At 53.9% G+C, this 18,178-nt stretch overlaps 1 protein-coding gene across 8 annotated transcripts in view; it reads left to right on the top strand.

Annotated features, from left to right (window-relative positions):
- The first annotated feature begins 373 nt into the window (after positions 1-373).
- Positions 374-18,178, top strand: part of ZNF185 (zinc finger protein 185 with LIM domain) — a 44,110-nt gene continuing 26,305 nt past the window's right edge. For all 8 annotated transcript variants that reach the window (XM_068151922.1, XM_068151924.1, XM_068151925.1 and 5 more), the window contains exons 1-9: positions 374-540; positions 11,348-11,423; positions 12,640-12,775; positions 13,279-13,338; positions 14,002-14,040; positions 14,823-14,897; positions 15,489-15,563; positions 16,601-16,681; positions 17,407-17,490. In XM_068151922.1, coding sequence (XP_068008023.1) covers positions 11,399-11,423; positions 12,640-12,775; positions 13,279-13,338; positions 14,002-14,040; positions 14,823-14,897; positions 15,489-15,563; positions 16,601-16,681; positions 17,407-17,490 — 575 coding nt within the window. In that variant the 5' untranslated portion in view covers positions 374-540; positions 11,348-11,398. The remainder of the gene's footprint in view (positions 541-11,347; positions 11,424-12,639; positions 12,776-13,278; positions 13,339-14,001; positions 14,041-14,822; positions 14,898-15,488; positions 15,564-16,600; positions 16,682-17,406; positions 17,491-18,178) is intronic.

The raw sequence follows: 18,178 nt of genomic DNA, 5'->3' as shown, positions 1-18,178 counted from the left end.
ACAATCAGTGCTGAGTGCTAATTACAGCCCTAGTTCCTGCTGCTGTAAGCAGCTCCCTCAGGATCTGGGAGGCAGGGGCACCTGTATGGCCCTGGGGTGCTGCTGCCCCTTGCTGCAGGACAAAGCTGCAGTAGAAAGTGTGGGGGGGGAGAGCAGGGGAGGGGACTGCCCTCTGTTGTCCCACAGCAGCACTGGGCTGGGGAAGGTGGCATTGGCTGGAGAATGTGAGGAATGCAAGAGGAGAGCTTACAGGGAGGGGAGACCTTGTCCTCTGAATGGAGAAACCTGTTTGATTCCCCTCAAGGGCAAAACACACCCAAGTCTCCTCCTCAAAACAAGGCTTGGCTTCCAGGAGCCAGCCCTCTCTCGGCAGGTAAAGGCTGCCCAGCTTCGCCCACAGCCGCCCTTGCTGCCAGGGAGGCTGGGAGATACCTGCTGCCAGCCCTTGGGGAGCCTCAAAGTGCCAGGAAATTGCTGCTTGGGGACTGCTCCACATCGCTCTTGCTCTGGGAGGAAGCCACAGCTGAGGAGCCTCCACAGGTAGGGCTGGGCAGGGAGGCTGGTCCTCTGAGCTTTGTAGAGGGCAGTTGGAGTGCTGCTGCTGCTGCTTCTCCCTGCTTCTCCTGCTCCCTCTGCCTGGGCAGGGAGGAAGAGGAGGGTTCTCCTTTCCTAACCCTCTAGAGGGGATGGGAGAGACTGGAATCGACTCCTTACATCCTTAAAGCATGAGGCGATGGCTGCCCAGAGAGGTGGGCAATGCCCCATCCCTGGCACCCCTGCAGGTCAGGTTCTTTGAGGCTCTGAGCCACCTGCTGTAGTCCCAGATGTCCCTGCTGACTGCAGGGGGGGTGGACTGGATGCCCTTTGAAGGTCCCTTCAACCCAAACTGCTCTGTGAGTCTATGAAGTTCTCTTCTGTGGGCTGTGGGACTAAAGTGTGGCTCCACAATGGTAGCTGAGTGCTACAGGGAGGGTCTGAGGATCCAAATGGGGCAGACGTGGAAGGTTTGGGTCCAAGTCTTTGTTCCTTGTCCCTGTGGTGTCACTGCCTCTCACCCCATGTCCAGCTACAATCTGTTCCCCACCCCTTAATTTACGAGTTGGAGGAGGGGGCATGGCAGTGGGCAAAGTGGGAGTGGTCTGTGTGTGGGCAAGGTGAGTCAGGACAGCACTGCTCAAACCTCAGCCTGTAACCTATGGCAACCTCTCAGGAGGCTTGGGGCGAGCTGCATCCCTCCTGCATCTCCAACCCCCCACCCCCTCCCCTGTGAGGACCTGTGTGGGATGGGGGGGTGCAGCTAAAGAGTGTTGTCTCTCCTGCTCCTCCTTGCCTTGTGTCTCTCAGAACTGGTATGAAATCAGCTCCCAGGAAAGAAAGGGCTGGGAGTGGTAGAGTTGGTGCAGAGAGGAGCACCTCCCTCTGTCCTTGCTTCATCCTACTTTTGGGCTTGGTAAATGTTGTCTCCAGCACCCCATCCCCACCCCTCTGATGGACAGGACAAAGCCTCAGCTGGGCTCATCTGGAGAGACTGCTTGCTCAGATTGGGCAGGACCTTGTACTTAGCCTGATTTATCTTGGTCAATCTGCCAAAGAAAAAGACATTCAACCTGTTGCCAAGAACTTCTCCTCCTGGAGCTGGAGCTCCTGGTTCCCACAGCTGGCAGGGTTTGGGTTTCTTACACTAAAATGCCAAAGGGGGGTTTGGGGGCAGGATTTTGTACCTCCTCTGTGATGTCCGTGAGCTCTCTCTTTCCTGCAAGAGTGGTCAGGCACTGGACCAGGCTGCCCAGGGAGGTGCTGGAGTCCCCATGCCTGGAGGTGCTCAAGAAACCTGTGGACATGGCAGCTGGGGACATGGCTTAGTGGTCATGGAGGTGGTGGGTAGAAGGTTAGACTTGAGGAGCTTAGAGTCCTTTTGCAACCTTAATGATTCCATGATTCTGGGGTGAGGTCCCTGCCATTCTTGTGGGACACAAGGAGACCAGCTCACCACATGAGCTAAAGGGTGGGGGGCAAGAGGATGGGGCCAGACTCTTCTCAGTGGTGCCCAGGGCCAGGACAAGGGGCAGTGGAACCCGAACAGGAGGAGAAGCTCCTTCGGTGTGAGGGCGCTGGAGGCCTGCAGCAGGCTGCCCAGAGAGGTCACAGAATCTCCTGCTCTGGAGAGCTTCCAAAGCCAGCTGGATGCTGTGATCCTGGGGAAAGTGCTGTGGGTGCCCCTGCCTGAGCAGGGGGGTTGGACTGGGGGACTTTGGAGGTCTTCTCCAGCCTGACCGATTCTGTGACTCGGGGGGGTTTTGGGTCCTGCGCCGCTTGTGGGTCCGCGATGCAAAGCCCAAGCTCTGCCCTTGAAAGCAAAACAAACTTCTCCTTCCTCCTTGCTTTCATCTCCAGACATCGGTGCTTAAGGTCAATGGCATGTGGGTGCGGTAAAAGGGCTCTCACATCCTCCTTCCTTTTCAAATACAGAAATTAGTGGAGCAATTAGGAATTATTGCCTTGTAATTAGACTAATGAAGCTGTGCTAGAGCGTTTTTCACTCCAGTGGGTTTAATTTCAGGCAGTAACAGCAGAGAGTGTTGGTGGGTTGGGGGGGGGGGGGACAGGGGGATGGGGGGGGGGGGTGGTCATGCTGTAGAGTTTCAGCACAGCTCCCAGCACAACAGGACCCCCCCAGATGGTCTCCTGGGACAGGCAGGTTTGTGTGGTGCTTCTGATGAAGCTGATGCACCACTTGTCTAGCTTGAGGAGCTCATGGCCTTGCCAGCCTGTGGTTGGATTAAGTTGTTTGGAGAGGGGTGTGGGTGGTTGCACGTGCATATGAAGTTGTCATGGAGCCTTGGTAGCTCTGCAGATGTTGTCTTGGTTGTGGCTGAAATGTGTCTAGGTTGGTCAAGTTCTGGGCAGTTCTAGGTTGGATGTTAGGAAGAAGTTCTATACAGAGAGAGTGGTTGCCCATTGGAATGGGCTGCCCAGGGAGGTGGTGGAGTCACCATCACTGGAGGTGTTCAGGAGGAGACTTGATGGGGTGCTTGGTGCCATGGGTTAGCTGTTTGGGTGGGTTGGATTGGTTGATGGGTTAGACACGATGATCTTGAAGGTCTCTTCCAACCTGGTTTGGTTTATTCTAAATGAAGGTTATTCTAAAATTGCAAGGTTTCATCTCTCTCTTTTCCCCATGCTCAGGGAGGAGGAGACGTTCACTGTCCCCAGGTAGCAGTGACCAAAGAGATCCTACACAGCCATCCAGGCTCAGCTGTAGCTCCAAGTGCCTCTGTGGTTTGTATCCAGGGTCATGTCAGACACCCTGATGGAGATGGGTGTGCAATTGGATGGCCTTTAAAAGTCACTTCCACCCCAAACCATTCTGTGACTCATTCTGTGGAGCAGTTTCTTCGAGTAGCATCAAAGAGCTGTGAGAGCTCTTGAGAGCTGTGGCAGAGGCATAAGATGGGACCACAGCAGGACAATTATCCATCCTCTTCATCTGACAGCTGACTCTTCAGGCACCTCTAGCAGAGGTTCTTGTGGAAAAGAGCCTGGCTTCTCCTTAGGGCTCCTTCAAGCTTCTCCTTCTGCTCTCTGTATGTGTAGAACAAGGTAGCCATGAGCTTCATGTCAGGTTGCTTCAACTCAGGCATTCCTGATTATTCACAAGCTTGGCTCTAGAAAGCTCCTGGTGCTTCCTGATCTCACCCAGCTCATATCTGACTGTGTCAGTGTTGAAGAGTTGCTGCATGGAAGAGGGGGAAGACAAGAGTCAAAACCTGGTCCTTCAGAGAAGCTAAAGGTGGTCTAAGATATGAGGATTTCTCACCCTGCCTGTGTAGAATCAGAGATTCATTAAGGCTGGAAAAAACCACTAAGATCATTGACTCCAACCTTCTACTCAACATTTCCATGACCATTAGACCAAAATGGACAATGATGGAGCTGGGGTTGAGCTTTGTGAACCCTTCTGGTGTTCAGAGACAGTGAGACATCAGTTTGGCTTCATATGAAAGCCCACAGCCACCCAGCTGCTCCTAACACTGAGCCAGTGCTGGGACACTCATCACTGAGGCTCAACCCAAGTCCTGGAGTGTGCCTCAAGCTGTGGGTCTGGGCTTTCAGAGACTGCCTGCCAAGGTCCCACTTCAGCCACCTTCAGCCTCCTGTGTGTGTGAAGTGGGATGAGCCTCCTGAATTGCAGGTTCTGAGCTGGCAGGGTGAATCCCTGGGGGTTCATGGGGAGATGGGTGGCAACAAGAATTACTCTAGGGGCAGAGAGTGGGGTGGAGGTGTCCATCCTTCCCAGGCATGGAATGTTCATGGATTCATCAAATGGTTTGGGTTGGAAGGGACCTTCAAGATCATCTAGTTCCAACCCCCCTGCCATGGGCAGGGACACCTTCTGCTAGAGCAGGTTGCTCAAGGCCTTATCCAAGGTGAGATGAATCTAGCTTGAAGATGTCACAAAGTGCTAACCCAGTTAGAAGAACCACCCCTTTACAGGTGGCAACCTGGTGAAATGGATGCAAAGGGTTAATTTAGGTCTGGCAGGGTTTCTGCAGGATCAGGTTAGAGCCTCTCCAGCCTGCTCTGGCTTCACAGCAGATCAGGTAGCAGCTGACACAAAAGCATTGCCCTGGCACAAAGTCTGCTTTGTGTGCTCTGGCTAAGGCAGGAGAAATAAAGCTCTGTGCCCAGCCTCCCCTAGATCACTGCTGGGCAGCCTGGAGCTGGCAATCCCACGCCTGAATCCAGCCTGGATGGGGCAGGCTGGCTGTGGCTCCACCTAATCTACCTGGAGAAGCTTCCTCTGCCTGACCTCCATTCCTGTGGGGATGTAAACATCTAGGTTGATCTGCTGAGTGCTAAACCAAAGTGCTGTGAAAACACCTTTTGCCACAGGGGCTGGGGAGCAGGGACGTGGACACTGATTTCAGTCTAGATCCCAGAACCCCAGCACGGTGGGGATTGGAAGAGACCTGGAGAACATCATCCACTCCAACCCCCCTGCTCAAGCAGGGGCACCCACAGCAGCTTGCCCAGGATCACAATGGCCAGCTGGGGTTTGAAGCTTTCCAGAGGAGACTCCATGACCTCTCTGGGCAGCCTGCTCCAGGCCTCCAGCACTCTCACACCAGAGAATTTTTGCTTCCTGTTCAGGTGGAAACTCCTGGGTTCTGGTTTGTGCCCATTGCCCTTGTCCTGTCACTGGGCACCACTTGCAGGAGTCTGGCCCCATCCTCTTGCCCCCCACAGGTCCTTTAGCTCTTGCTGAGCATTGCTCAGATCCCCTCTGGGGCTGCTCTTCTCCAGGCTCCCCAGCCCCATGGCTCTCAGCCTTTGCTCCTCACAGAGATGCTCAGCACCTTCCGAGCCTGTAGATGACAAAACTCACAGCAGTGTTTAGGCAGCTGAAATGAGGAAGTTTCCAACCTTTTGCAAGCTTTAAACTGCACTCTAATTCTTTTTCCATGCCCTCTAATTTGAGGGCTGTGCAGGTCACAGCAGACATCGGTGATCATTAAACCAGGAGGCTCTGCCGCGTGACTGCCCTCAGCCCTGCTCGCAGCCAAGGGCCAGCATGCAGCTCGCTGGCCAAGCCCTCCATTGCTACACGAGTTCCTAGCTGGTCAAATGAGGTTTATGCTGCTCCCCAGGAGCAGCAGTGTGACAGCATGGGTGGTCTCTGCTAGCAGGCTGGCTGTGGGTCCTGGACCTCTGTGGGTGGGCCAGGGTGGCTTTGAGGTCGGTCGCATGAGCGATGCCACCCGGGCTTTGGGCTGCGGGGAAGTAGCGCTGGGGCAGGGACACAGTTTGTTGGTTAATGACCTTCCTGAGGCAGCAAGAGCTTAATTGCATGCTGTATGGCCTGGGGAAGGTCAGCTCTGGGTTGCCTGTGCAGAGAAGATCTGACACTGCATAGATTTGTCAAACAATTTGGTTTGGATAAGACCTCTTAAGATCATTGAGTCCAATCCTCAACCCCAAACCACCATGGCCATGAAACTTGACTCTGTCAGTGTTGAAGAGTTGCTGCATGGAAGAGGGGGAAGACAAGAGTCAAAACCTGGTCCTTCAGAGAAGCTAAAGGTGGTCTAAGATATGAGGATTTCTCACCCTGCCTGTGTAGAATCAGAGATTCATTAAGGTTGGAAAAAAAACACTAAGATCATCTACTCCAACCTTCTACTCAACATTTCCATGACCACTAGACCAAAATGGACAATCATGCAGCTGGGGTTGAGCTTTGTGAACCCTTCTGGTGTTCAGAGACAGTGAGACATCAGTTTGGCTTCATATGAAAGCCCACAGCCACCCAGCTGCTCCTAACACTGAGCCAGTGCTGGGACACTCATCACTGAGGCTCAACCCAGAGTGCCATGGCCACACCTTTCTTGAACACCTCCAGGGATGGGGACTTCAGCACCTCCCTGGGCAGCCTGTTCCAGTGCCTGACCACTCTTGCAGTAAATGAATTGTTTCTAATCTCCAACCTAAACCTCCCCTGGCACAAGTTCAGGCCGTTTCCTCTCCTTCTATCACCATTCTCTAGAATCCCAGAATGGTTTGTGTTGGAAGGGACCTTAAAGATCACCTAGATCCAACCCCTTCCCATGGGCTGGGACACCTTCCACTAGACCAGGCTGCTCAAGGCCTCATCCAGCCTGGCCTTGAACACCCCCAGGGAGGAGGCATCCACAGCCTCCCTGGGCAACCTGTTCCAGTGTCTCCCTACCCTCACTGTAAAGAGTTTCTTCCTAACATCCAGGCTAAATCTCCCCTCTTCCAGCTTACCCAGTTCTCTCCTGGCTTTCCATCTTTTCCTGACTTCTCCTGTCTTTTCCTAGCTTTCCAGCCACCCTCACAGCAGCCTCCTGGCTCAGCATCTTCCCTTGCTTGCAGCCCCCACAGCCAGCAGCACAGTAAGGTGAGCCTGGTGGCCTTGGACATCAAAGGCCTTTGACCAAGGAGCGAGGCACTGAGAACAGAAGTGGTGCCACCTGAACTGGTGGCTGTGGGGACACTTCAGGAGTGTAAAGGCAGCCTGTGGGCTCTCCAGAAAAGCTTCATTTCCAGGAGGCTTTCATCTCAGCTTCGTCTCCCAGGGCACTCATTTAGTCCTCAGAAGTAGGTCCAATGCCGGCTCCAGCTCATCACCAAGTGGAATGGAGAAGTAAGGTGACTCTTAGGCACAAAGAGGAGATTACCCCAAGTGCCCTGCAAACTCCTGGGCTCCAAAATTTGGGATTAACACTTGAAAGTTGCAGTGGAGGCATCACAAAGGAGGAGGGTGGCTGGCAGGTTTTTCCTCTGGGGTTCTGCAGGTAATGGGAGCTGCAGTTGGCTTGTGAAGAGCATGAAGTGTTTCGTCTGCTGGGGTGTAATTAGGGCTTTTTAAGTGTCTTAGACAGAAAGCAGGATCCTTCCCAGGGAAGTGATGGGCTGCTGATTGCAGGCACTTGGAGGAGTTATTGATGAGGAGTGCAGGTCTGGCTGGACAGCAGCTCCAACGTGGAGGGCTGGGGGTGTGGGCAAGGGTGGGTCATAGAATCTGACTTGTGTAGGCTGGAAAGATCATAGAATCCCAGCTTGGGGTGAGGAGTTGGAAGGAGCCTCTGGAGATCATCCAGTTCAAACCCCCCACTCAAGCAGGGGCACCCATAGCAGCTTGCCCAGGATCACAATATCCAGGTGAGTTTGGAAGCTCTCCAGAGAAGGAGACTCCACAACCTCTCTGGGCAGCCTGCTCCAGGGCTCCAGCACCCTCGCTCTGAGTAAGTTTCTCCTCCTGTTCAGATGGAACCTCCTGAGTTCCAGTTTGTGCCCATTGCCCCTTGTCCTGTCTCTGGGCACCCCTGAGAAGAGTCTGGCCCCATCCTCTTGTCCTCTGCCTGGCAGGGTGAGGCTTTTCATCAGGAGCTGCCCTTTGAAGTGCTGCTGAGGCAGACTCTACCCCACGAGCAGCAGTATCTTCATATCTTTATCTCAAAGGACCTTGAAGGTCCTGGAGCAAGGCAGGGACCACTGCAGCAGCCAGGAGCATGCAGAGGGAGAGCTGAGCTGGCTTGGTGCCCGCAGACAGGCACACCCTGAAGATTAAAATCTAGCCAAGGTTTCAGCTCCCCTCTCCTTCCCCAACAGCCTCTAATTGCTTTCATTCACGTGATGAGGCTCTTCAGAGGTGGTGTCTTCAGTGGGAGGCAGCCTATGGGCAGGCTCTGTGCCCTTCCTGCCTGCAGGCAGCAGGTTGGCTCCCAAGCAGAGGTACTGTGTCTATCTGGCTCTGTAGCAAAGCTCCTTGTGCAGCCCAAGGGTGGACATAACCTATATGTGATGTGGAAGGTGCTGGTGGTTCTCCACACCTATCTGGGATCTCTGCTATGAGCATGAATCCTCAGGACATGGTCCAACAGCATTGTGGTCGTGCTGGGGTGCTCAGGATGGATGCTTAGACAGCAGGATGGCCTGGGATATCCCAGTGTTGTATCCCAGAGGCTGGGTTTGAAAGCCAAGCTCTGGCTGCCACCAGCCAGTGTACAGGTTGAGTGTTCTGGCCATGTTGTGCTAGAAAGATGAGTCTGAGCTGGACTGGGAGTCATAAATGACCTAAAATACCCCAAAGAGTACCCAACTGTCAGGAATTGCCCAGGGATGGGCAAGAACAGGCTGAGTGGAGACCTCATTGCTCTCTACAACTCCCTGAAAGAAGGTCAGAGTGAGGTGGGGGTTGGCCTCCTCTCCTGAGTATCAGATGACAGGAGGAGAGGAAATGGCCTGAAATTGTGCCAGGGAGGGTTCCTTTGGAGATTAGTGGTCAGGCCCTGGAACAGGCTGCCCAGGGAGGTGGTGGAGGCAGCATCCCTGGAGGCATTCAAGAAACATGGGCATGGTGCTTGGGGACATGGTTTACTGACCATGGTGCTGTTGGGTTGAAGGTTGGCCTTGATGATCTTGGAGATCTCTTCCAACCAAGATAATTCTGTGCTTTCTCACCTGCTCCTAAACCTCTGCTTCTTCCTCTAGAGGATCTCTGCTAGGAGGCTAACCAGCTGTCAGTCACTGTGAGGCAGGTGACAGCTCTCCATCTCCCAAACCTCTCTATGATGTGACAATATGAGGCCTGCACCTCCTTTTTCCCCTGATTTGCCCTAGATTAGAGCTGTGTCCTCTGGTTTCACAGAATCCCAGCGTGGTGGGGATTGGAAGAGACCTTCTGGAGATCATCCAGTCCAACCCCACCGCTCAAGCAGGGGCACCCACAGCAGCTTGCCCAGGATCACAATGGCCAGCTGGGGTTGGAAGCTCTCCAGAGAGGGAGACTCCACAACCTCTCTGGGCAGCCTGCTCCAGGGCTCCAGCACCCTCACACCAAAGAAGTTTCTCCTCCTGTTCTGATGGAACCAGCTGGGTTCCAGTCTGTCCTATTGCCCCTAGTCCTGTCACAAGGCACCATGACAAGAGTCTGGCCCCATCCTCTTGCCCCCCACAGGTCCTTTAGCTCTTGCTGAGCATTGCTCAGATCCCCTCTGGGGCTGCTCTTCTCCAGGCTCAACAGCCCCAGGTCTCTCAGCCTTTCCTCCTCACAGAGGTGCTCCAGGCCCCTCAGCATCTTTGGAGCCTCCTCTGGACTCTCTCCAGTAGTTCCCTGTCTCTCTCAAACTGGGAAGCCCAGAGAAGGACCCAGGACTCCAGGTGTGGGCTCACTATGGCAGAGTAGAGGCGGGGGGAGAACCTCCTTTAACCTGCTGGCCACAGTTTTACCCAATCCTTTGGAGACTTTCCACAGCCATAGAAGACAACTCTGCTGCTTCCATTCCCATCTGCAGAACAGAGCCAATGGAGCGTGGGTGGGAAGGAGGTTTGGGAAGGGTCAGAGCAGAGGTGGGCTGTCTGCTCATGTTGCAATTGCTGTTTGGCATGTTGGTGAGAGGGAACCTTGGGGTAAGAGCTGAGGGCTTGTTCTCCATCACAGTGCAAGGTGGATGAGGTAGATCTTGGGCTGAGAGAAGCCTTGAAGGAGCAGGTGTGCCAAGAAGCTGTGTGATGAGATCAGAGCTCCGCGTACCTCATGGGCCTGTGGCTCCGCAGCAGCACCGCAGGGACAAGCCCACCAGCAGATAACAGCAAGCTAAGTTTAGACTCACAGCCTCCCAAAGAAGCTCAGGTGGTTTTTTCATGAACATCAGAGTCACTGAAGAATCCAGGCTCAGCAGATAGTTTTGGTGAGGGAAGAATGGAGGGTGGGAAGAGCTGGAAGCTGCTCTTGCTCTTCTGCTCTGAAGCGAGGGCTTGTCCTCATCTCAGAACATCTCTGAGGTTACTGCCTTGGAGTTTCTTCCAGGAGTTTCTCCTTGCTGCTCTGCTGTGGTCCTTTGAAGGAGGGACCCAGCTACCATCAGAAGAAAGAACAAAGTCTTGCCTCTGAGCCAGGCAACGAAATGTTCTCTCTGCTGTATCTTGAGGTTGTAACAGGCACCTCTGCCAGCTGGCCTGTGTCAAGAGCCCTTCTCTTCTGCTCCCACTGGACCAAAATCCCAAGGTCCAGCTAAGCAGCCTCAGCTGCTTGAAGGTGCTGGGGCCCTGGAGCAGGCTGCCCAGAGAGGTTGTGGAGTCTCCTTCTCTGGAGAGCATCCAAACTCCCCTGAGCATTGTGATGCTGGACAAGCTGCTGTGGGTGCCCCTGCTTTAGCAGGGAAGTTGGACTGGATGATCTCCAGAGGTCACTTACAACCCCAACCATGCTGGGATTCTCTGAGTCCTAGACACTCCAGAAGGTCCATCCCACCCCAGTGGGTCTGGGCACCTTGGCTAAGGTCTCCTCCATCACTTCCTTCCCAGATCTGGAAGGACACATCCTCTGTGGCCAGTCTGAAGACTTACTGGTGTGGAGAACACACCCATGCTGTGATGGGGCAAGGGGTGATGGTTTTCACCTGAAAGAGAGTAGAGATTAGATGTAAGGAAGAAATTCTTCAATTTGAGGGTGATGAGACACCTTGTCCAGGAAGGCCTTGGGTGTCCCTTCCCTAGAAGTGTGGAAGGCTGCCTTGGATGGTGCTTTGAGCAGCCTCAAAGTGGAGGATGGAAGGCTGAAGTGGGAGATGTCCCTGCTTGCTGCAGGGGGATATGATTAGATGACCTTCCACCCCAAACCATGATTGCATGATCTGATTTTTCCTGTCCTTGATGTTGAAAGTCCCTGGCATGGGGAGAAATCCCAACCCTGGTGCAGAAGCCACAGTCTCCCCATCCTCCAGCCTCTGTGGCTGGGATGCTGTTGTGATGTTCTTCCTCCCACAGAACTTCAAAGTTCTTTATAGCCCAACTGCTCATCTGCTTTGCTTATTTCTTCCAGGGCTTTGTTGTCTTCAAGCAGTAGCTGAAGAAGAAGGAGCTTCTGAGAACCATGATGTCCCTGGGTGTCAGTAAAGGTAATTCCAGTGGGGGATCTCTCCACTGTCATGGCTTTCCTCTGCCTCCTCTGCTCAGTTGTATCTGCTGTAACATCTCTGCTCAGCTCTCCCAGTGCAGTGTGTCCATGGGCAGAGGAAACCTCTTCCTTGTCTGGGGCCTGCTACAACCTGCAGCTCCAAAACGCTGTGTCAGGCTCTAATTGCATGAGCTGAGGTTCTGAGGTGAGCAGAACACTAATAACCACAAACTTCCAAACTCTTTTCAAGATCTTCCTTAAAGTTCTCTGCCTTTAAAGAACCTCCTGAAAATACAGCAGCTGACCAGGATGGCTTCTGTACCTCTGCTCTTTAGCCTGGGGAAGAGCAGCCTGAGAGGGCATCTGAGCAATGCTCAGCAAGAGCTGAAGGTCCTGTGGGAGTAAGAGGATGGGGCCAGGCTCCTCTCAGTGGTGCCCAGGGACAGGACAACAGGCAATGGGCACAAACTGGAACCCAGGAGGATCCATCTGAACAGGAGGAGAAACTCCTTTGGTATGAGGGTGCTGGAGCCCTGGAGCAGGCTGCCCAGAGAGGTGGAGTCTCCTCTGCAGAGCTTCCAACCCCAGCTGGCCATTGTGATCCTGAGCAAGCTGCTGAGGATGCTCCTGCTTGAGCAGGGGGTTGGACTGGATGATCTCCAGAGGGCCCTCCCAACCCCCTCCATGATGGGGTTCTGAGATTCTGTATTTCCTCCAGCTCTAGGGTGGCCTCTTTTTCCAGGCTATCAGAGAAAGCTGACAGCTGGGTGTTTGCATTCATGGCTTGCCTCTAACCCCCAGCTCTTGACTCAGCTCCATGCTTCTCTCCCACAAACCAAACCAGCCTCATACTGGAGCTGAAGTGATGGGAAGAGCTGGAGGGAAGTCACTGCTTTGTCAATATGTGCTTAGGGCACCCACTGGACAGCTTGGGTCTCCCTGAAGATGACTCCTTAATGTTAAATAATCCTCTGGCAGGGGAGGAAAATCTGTCTGAAGCTCTATAGAGGAGGTGAGGCACCAGGGTAGGCTGATCCTGAAGTTTAGATGCCAGCTTGCTTCCATCTCTCTTCAGAAGTGTTGCCACACCTTCAGTAGTGGAACCTCTGGCTGACAGGAGACCCGTGCCTCTGCTCTCTGAGGTTTCCCCTTGCTGACACTGAATTCTAGCCCTTTCCCAGCAGCCTTTCTCCTTCCTTCCCCTCTCCCTCCCCTAGGAGGTGTCATTGCACCCACGGATGAGGACCGCAGGAGGATCATCAAGCAGATGAAGGTTCGCACCACCCTGAAAGGAGACAAGAGCTGGATCCAGCACCACAACTCCGACTCGGAGGATGAGAAGAGCAGCCCGCGGTAAGTGTGGCCACCAGCGAATGCTGTCCTCCTTCTCCTCCTCCCCCCTTCTTCTCCTTCTCCTCCTCCTCCTCCCCCCTTCTTCTCCTTCTCCTCCTCCTCCTCCCCCTTCTTCTCCTCCTCCTCCTCCTCCTCCCCCCTTCTTCTCCTCCTCCTCCTCCTCCTCCCCCCTTCTTCTCCTCCTCCTCCTCCTCCTCCCCCCTTCTTCTCCTTCTCCTCCTCCTCCTCCCCCCTTCTTCTCCTTCTCCTCCTCCTCCTCCCCCCTTCTTCTCCTTCTCCTCCTCCTCCTCCCCCCTTCTTCTCCTTCTCCTCCTCCTCCTCCCCCCTTCTTCTCCTTCTCCTTCTTCTGTACCAGGGAACACCACAATCTGCACCAGCTCCTCTTTGGTTAGAAGCAAACCCAAGCCCAAGTTGGTTCTTCTCTTAGCACCACTCTGAAAGCATCCCTGCCACGCTCAGCAGGTCAGGAGCTGATGAGGTCATTGTGTTTTGTCTCTGCCCAGGGCTGGACGACCTGGTGGAGGATCCCCAGCCTCCAAACCCCCTGCTCCCCAGAGCAACAGGTAATTCTGGGCACACACTCTGTTCCTTCCCTTCTCTCTTAGCTCCTGGGGTCAATGCATGCTTTCACTGGTCCTTCAGCAATGTCTGCTCCTCCTTCACCTCCCCATCCCCACTCCCTGCTGGCACCTTGAGGAGAGCCTGGAGTGTTCAGTGTGATGTGTTCTTATGAGCTGTCACCCCATACAGAGTGTGGCTTAGCTGCTGCAAAGCCCAGCTGGATGAATGAGTGGGTTGATGTCTTCAATACAGGTGATTAGATGCCTTCATGCCCATGATCCCAGCTGCACACCAGCTCCTGTGCTGCTTAGAGCAAGCAAAGCCCTTTGTGGGGGCAGAATTTGCTTCAGGGCCAGAGCATGAGGGTTCTTCAGGGAGCCAGGAGCTTGTAGGACCAGTGTCCTCAAATCCAAGATTCTTGGGGGAGGGCTTGGTCCTGTGTGAGAGCTCTTGGCTGGCTGCAGGGCTATTGCTGGGAGAGCTTTGCCCTCTCCCATGACCACTTTCTTGATTCTTCTCCACCTTTGTGCCAGCTTGGGTCACTTCTTGTTGCAGCTGGGTTGGTTTCCTGCCTCCTTTTGCAGCACAGGAACAACAGGGGACATTTGTGACATCTGAAGCATTTCCTCCTGCTTTTTGTTGACTCATGTCTGTCCTCTGCACAGGTCTCCTGCCTCCAAGCCTCAGTCTGGTTACCTCATCAGGTTGGTGGAGAGTGGCACTTACTTGGCTTGTGGGGGAAGGAGAAGTGGGTCAGGAGCAACAGGGGTGGAAGATGTTGCTCTTTGTTGGGTTGTCCTGTTGGTTAGGAACACTGAGGTGCTCAGGGGGTACCCTGGGGAGGAAACAGCCCTGAGTGTTCTGTGTCACAGGAGTTGTGATGGTGACAACAGGAACTCAGATCTCCTCTGCATGAGATGATGATCACACACAAGCTGTGACAATGTTCCACCATCCCTGTGATCAGCACAGCACCAGTGATGGGCTTGTGTGCTTCAGCTTCCTCTGACAGGTGGGCTGCAGCCCATGGAGACTCTGATGCCAGCTTGGCAAGCCCTGCCACCCCACACCTGGTTTTTACCTCTTGTCTAAGGCCAGGGAGAAGGAATCACAGAATGGTTTGGGTTAGAAGGTTAAAGATCATCTGGTTCCAACCCCCCTACCGTGGGCAAGGTCACTCCCACTAGAGACAGGTTGCTCAAGGACCTATCCAACCTGGCCTTGAACCCTTCCAAGGCAGGAGCATCCACAACCTCCCTGAGCAACTTGTTCCAGTGTCAAGAGGTTGCCCAGAAAGCTGGGACTTGCCTCAAGATGACTCCTCCAAGGAAGGATCATCTGAGTCTCAGTGTCCTGAGCCAGCACCTTCCTCCTGACAGGACACACAGACACTGCTTGGCCAAAGAGGGGCTGCAAGTCTCTTCAGTTTAGTTCCCAGCTCTGTCCTGCCAAAATAACAAGTTCCACCTGTTCCTCTTCTCCCCAGAGGGGTGTTCACCAAAACCATTGATAAGACTTCTTCTGGACCAGGCTCTTCCTCTTCAAATGGAGCACAGAAAAGGTAGCTGTGTGTCTTCCTCTGCCTCATGAAGGAGCTTTTAAGTCATTGGTTGGCCTTCTACTCCTCTTCTAGCCAGTACTGGTGGCTTTCCACTGAGCTCCACTAAAGCCTTACTAGATGCTTGGGAGAGGTGGTTGTTCCACTCAGCAGACACAGGGAAAAGACAAGGCATCACTGACTCCCTGCTTTCCTCCTCAGAGCAGGAGGTGGTGGTGGGCTGAGAAGATGCTCCTGGGTTTGGGTTTAACTGGGCAAAGAGTTGTGAGTGGAGGACAGCTCACAAGGAATCCTTGCAAAGCTGTAGCCTGGAGAACCATGGAATCATTTGGGTGGAAAAGATCCCCCTGACTGTGGAGTCCAACCCCTACCCCAACACTGCCAGGGCACCACTAACCCATGGCCCTCAGCACCACATCGCCATGGCTTTGAAACCCCTCCAGGGCTGGGGACTTCACCACTGCCCTGGCAGCCTTGAGGTGGATCTTTGGGGTCAGGCTCTGTTCCCCCATCATGAGCTCACATAGGGGAGAGGGGGGTGGTGGGGAGAGCTCAGCAGGGTCACCTAAGAGCTGTGATTTGTGTCCTCTGCAGCACTGCCACAAAGGGACCCAGCGTGGGACGGTCATCATCTGGCTACAGGATGACCACTGAGGACTACAAGAAACTGTGAGTGTGCCAAGGGAGCAGCACTGGGTGCTCAGCAGGACATGGTCAGCATGGATAAGAGCAGCCAGAGAGGGGGTCTGATCAATGCTCAGCAAGAGCTAAAGGGCCTGTGGGGGGCAAGAAGATGGGGCCAGGCTCTTCTCAGTGGTGCCCAGGGACAGGACAAGAGGCAATGGGCACAAACTGGAACCCAGGAGGGTCCATCTGAGCAGGAGGAGAAAATTCTTTGGTGTAAGGGTGATGGAGCCCCTGGAGCAGGCTGCCCAGAGAGGTTGTGGAGTCTCCTCTGGAGACCTTCAAAACCCTCCAGGCAACATAGTCTAGTGGGAGGTGTCCCATGGCAGGGAGGTTGGAACTGGATGATCTTCAAGGTGCCTTCCAACCCAAACCATTCTGTGATTCTCTGAAGTGGATCTGAGCAGTTTTGTTGAAGCTGCCCCTGGTGCAAAGAAAAGAAAGCTCTCTGAGGACATGGACACGAAGAGGACAAATGTCTTCCACACTGGTGTGCAAGAGTTGGAGGGGTTCAACCCTTTTCCACATCTCCACAGACTGACTCCAGCCCTGAAATAAATTCAGTGGAAATGTATAGGCTAATTCCTGCCAGCCTGGTGGATTCTCATCTTCTACAACATCCTCTACCACTAGCCACCCTCTAGACAAGGGGAATTCATTCCTGACTGGAGTCCTCCAGTGACAGAACAAGAGGAAATGGTCTTATGTTACAGCAGAGGAGGCTTAGATTGGATGCTAGGAACAATTTCTTTCCTGCAAGGGTGGTCAGGCATTGGGACAGGCTGCCCAGGAAGGTGGTGGAGTCCCCATCCCTGGAGCTGTTCATGTCTAGACATGGCACTTGGGGACATGGTTTAATGGCCATGGGGGTGGTGGGTCAGTGGTTGGACTTGAGGATCTCAGAGGGCTTTTCCAACCTCAATGATTCTGTGGTTCTGGTTTGGGCTTTGGTCATGCTGCTTCTCCCTCAGACTACAGAGGCCATCTCCTGACCTCAGCTGTCCCTTCCCTTTCTCTTCCAGAGCTCCATATAATGTCAAGCAAAAATCAGTGGACTTGGATGAGGAGGACGTGCCCTTCACTCCAGATGAACACAAAAAGAGGTATGGCCTCCAGGCAACCACTTCCTGCTTGCAGGGGCAGTGAGAAGTGGACTTACCTGGTCATTAGAGGTCACTTTGATGATGGGTCATTAGGGCTGATTGCAGGAGAACCCTCAGCAGCAGATCTTTCTCCCCAGAGTACCTCCAGGCCCCCAGGCCACCACGTTCCCAGCACAATATAATTAGCAGCCTGATGTGATTCAGCCTGACAGCATCCCCCAATTAATCTGGCAGCTGGAGATGGGTTGTGGAATCCATCAGCTGTGTCAGGAGACACAGAGAGACATACAAATGGGCTGGCAGTGAAGGGGGGAGCCCCCTCCCACAGCCTGTATGTCCATCTCCAAGCCTGGAGCACCTCACCACCTGACTCCAGATCCAAATGGATCTCTCCTTCTACCAGCAGTAGAATGTGTTTTGCCTGTGTGGTAGAGCTGCTTCTGGTGAGACTGGGGCACAGGCTGCCCAGGGGGGTTATGGATGCCCCCTCCCTGGAGGCAAGGCCAGGCTGGATGGGGCCTTGAGCAACCTGTGCTAGTGGAAGGTATCCCTGCCCATGGCAGGAGGGTTGGAACTAGATGGTGTTTGAGGTCTCTTCTGACCCAAACCACTCTCTCCAGAGCACAGGAGCTCTGTTAGGGTGAGAATAAACCTCTGCTGGGTTGCTCTTCTTTTACCTCTAAGTGCATGAGCAGAATGTGACCCTTCCCCTCTCTCCTTTCCAGGACAGAGGCAGCTAACAGTGTCCTGAGGAGCACTGCCAGCAGGGAACGTGCCTATGTGCTCTCAGCAGCCAAGAAGAGCAATGGGTGAGTCTTCAGCCTGCAAGGGTGGGGTAGAAGACAGGGAGGAGGCTCCTGCAAGTGGTCTTACAAGGCTGGTGGACCCAAGCCTCTTTGAAGGTCCTGGGTGCCTTAGCAATGGGTGGAGAAGATGCAGCTGTCAGCTCTCTAGGCATGCTGAGAGTACCTACAGGTTTTAGATTGGGTTCTGGGAAGGTCCTCCAAGGGGCTTGGGAAGTCTTCTGAATTCTCATCTCACTCAGTTAAGGAGGAGAAAAGCTGTGATGGTCCCAAAGTCCCCGAGTCCTGCAAGCAAAGTTCAGTTTTCAGACTCAGGTCTCTGTTCTCCAGTGTTGTTTTCTGCAAAGGGAAACCAGAGCAAATCTGAGCTGGCCCCAGCCCAGCATGGATCAGCTTTTTGGGCCAGTTTGTGTGGGCAGTGGGCTTGAACAGCAGCTGGATTTACAAGACTCACAGAACCAGAGTAATTCTGCTTGGGAAACACCTTTCAGATCATGGAGTCCAACCATCAGCCAGCACTGCCAGGTCACCCCCAAACCATGGCCCTCAGCACTACATCTCCAGGGCTCTGGATGACCCCCTCCTAGGGATGGGGACTCCAGCACTGCCCTGGGCAGCCTGGGACAGGCCTTGACAACCCTTCAAGGGGAAGAAATTGTTCCTCATGTCCAACCTAAACCTCCCCTGGGGCAAC

This window comes from Melanerpes formicivorus, unplaced genomic scaffold, assembly GCF_026170545.1.
Source record: "Melanerpes formicivorus ecotype bairdi unplaced genomic scaffold, bMelFor1.0.p_v2 SCAF_22, whole genome shotgun sequence".
Classification (NCBI taxonomy): Eukaryota; Metazoa; Chordata; class Aves; order Piciformes; family Picidae; genus Melanerpes; species Melanerpes formicivorus.
Note: the sequence above shows the minus strand (reverse complement) of the source record. Positions and strands in the feature narration are given on the sequence as shown.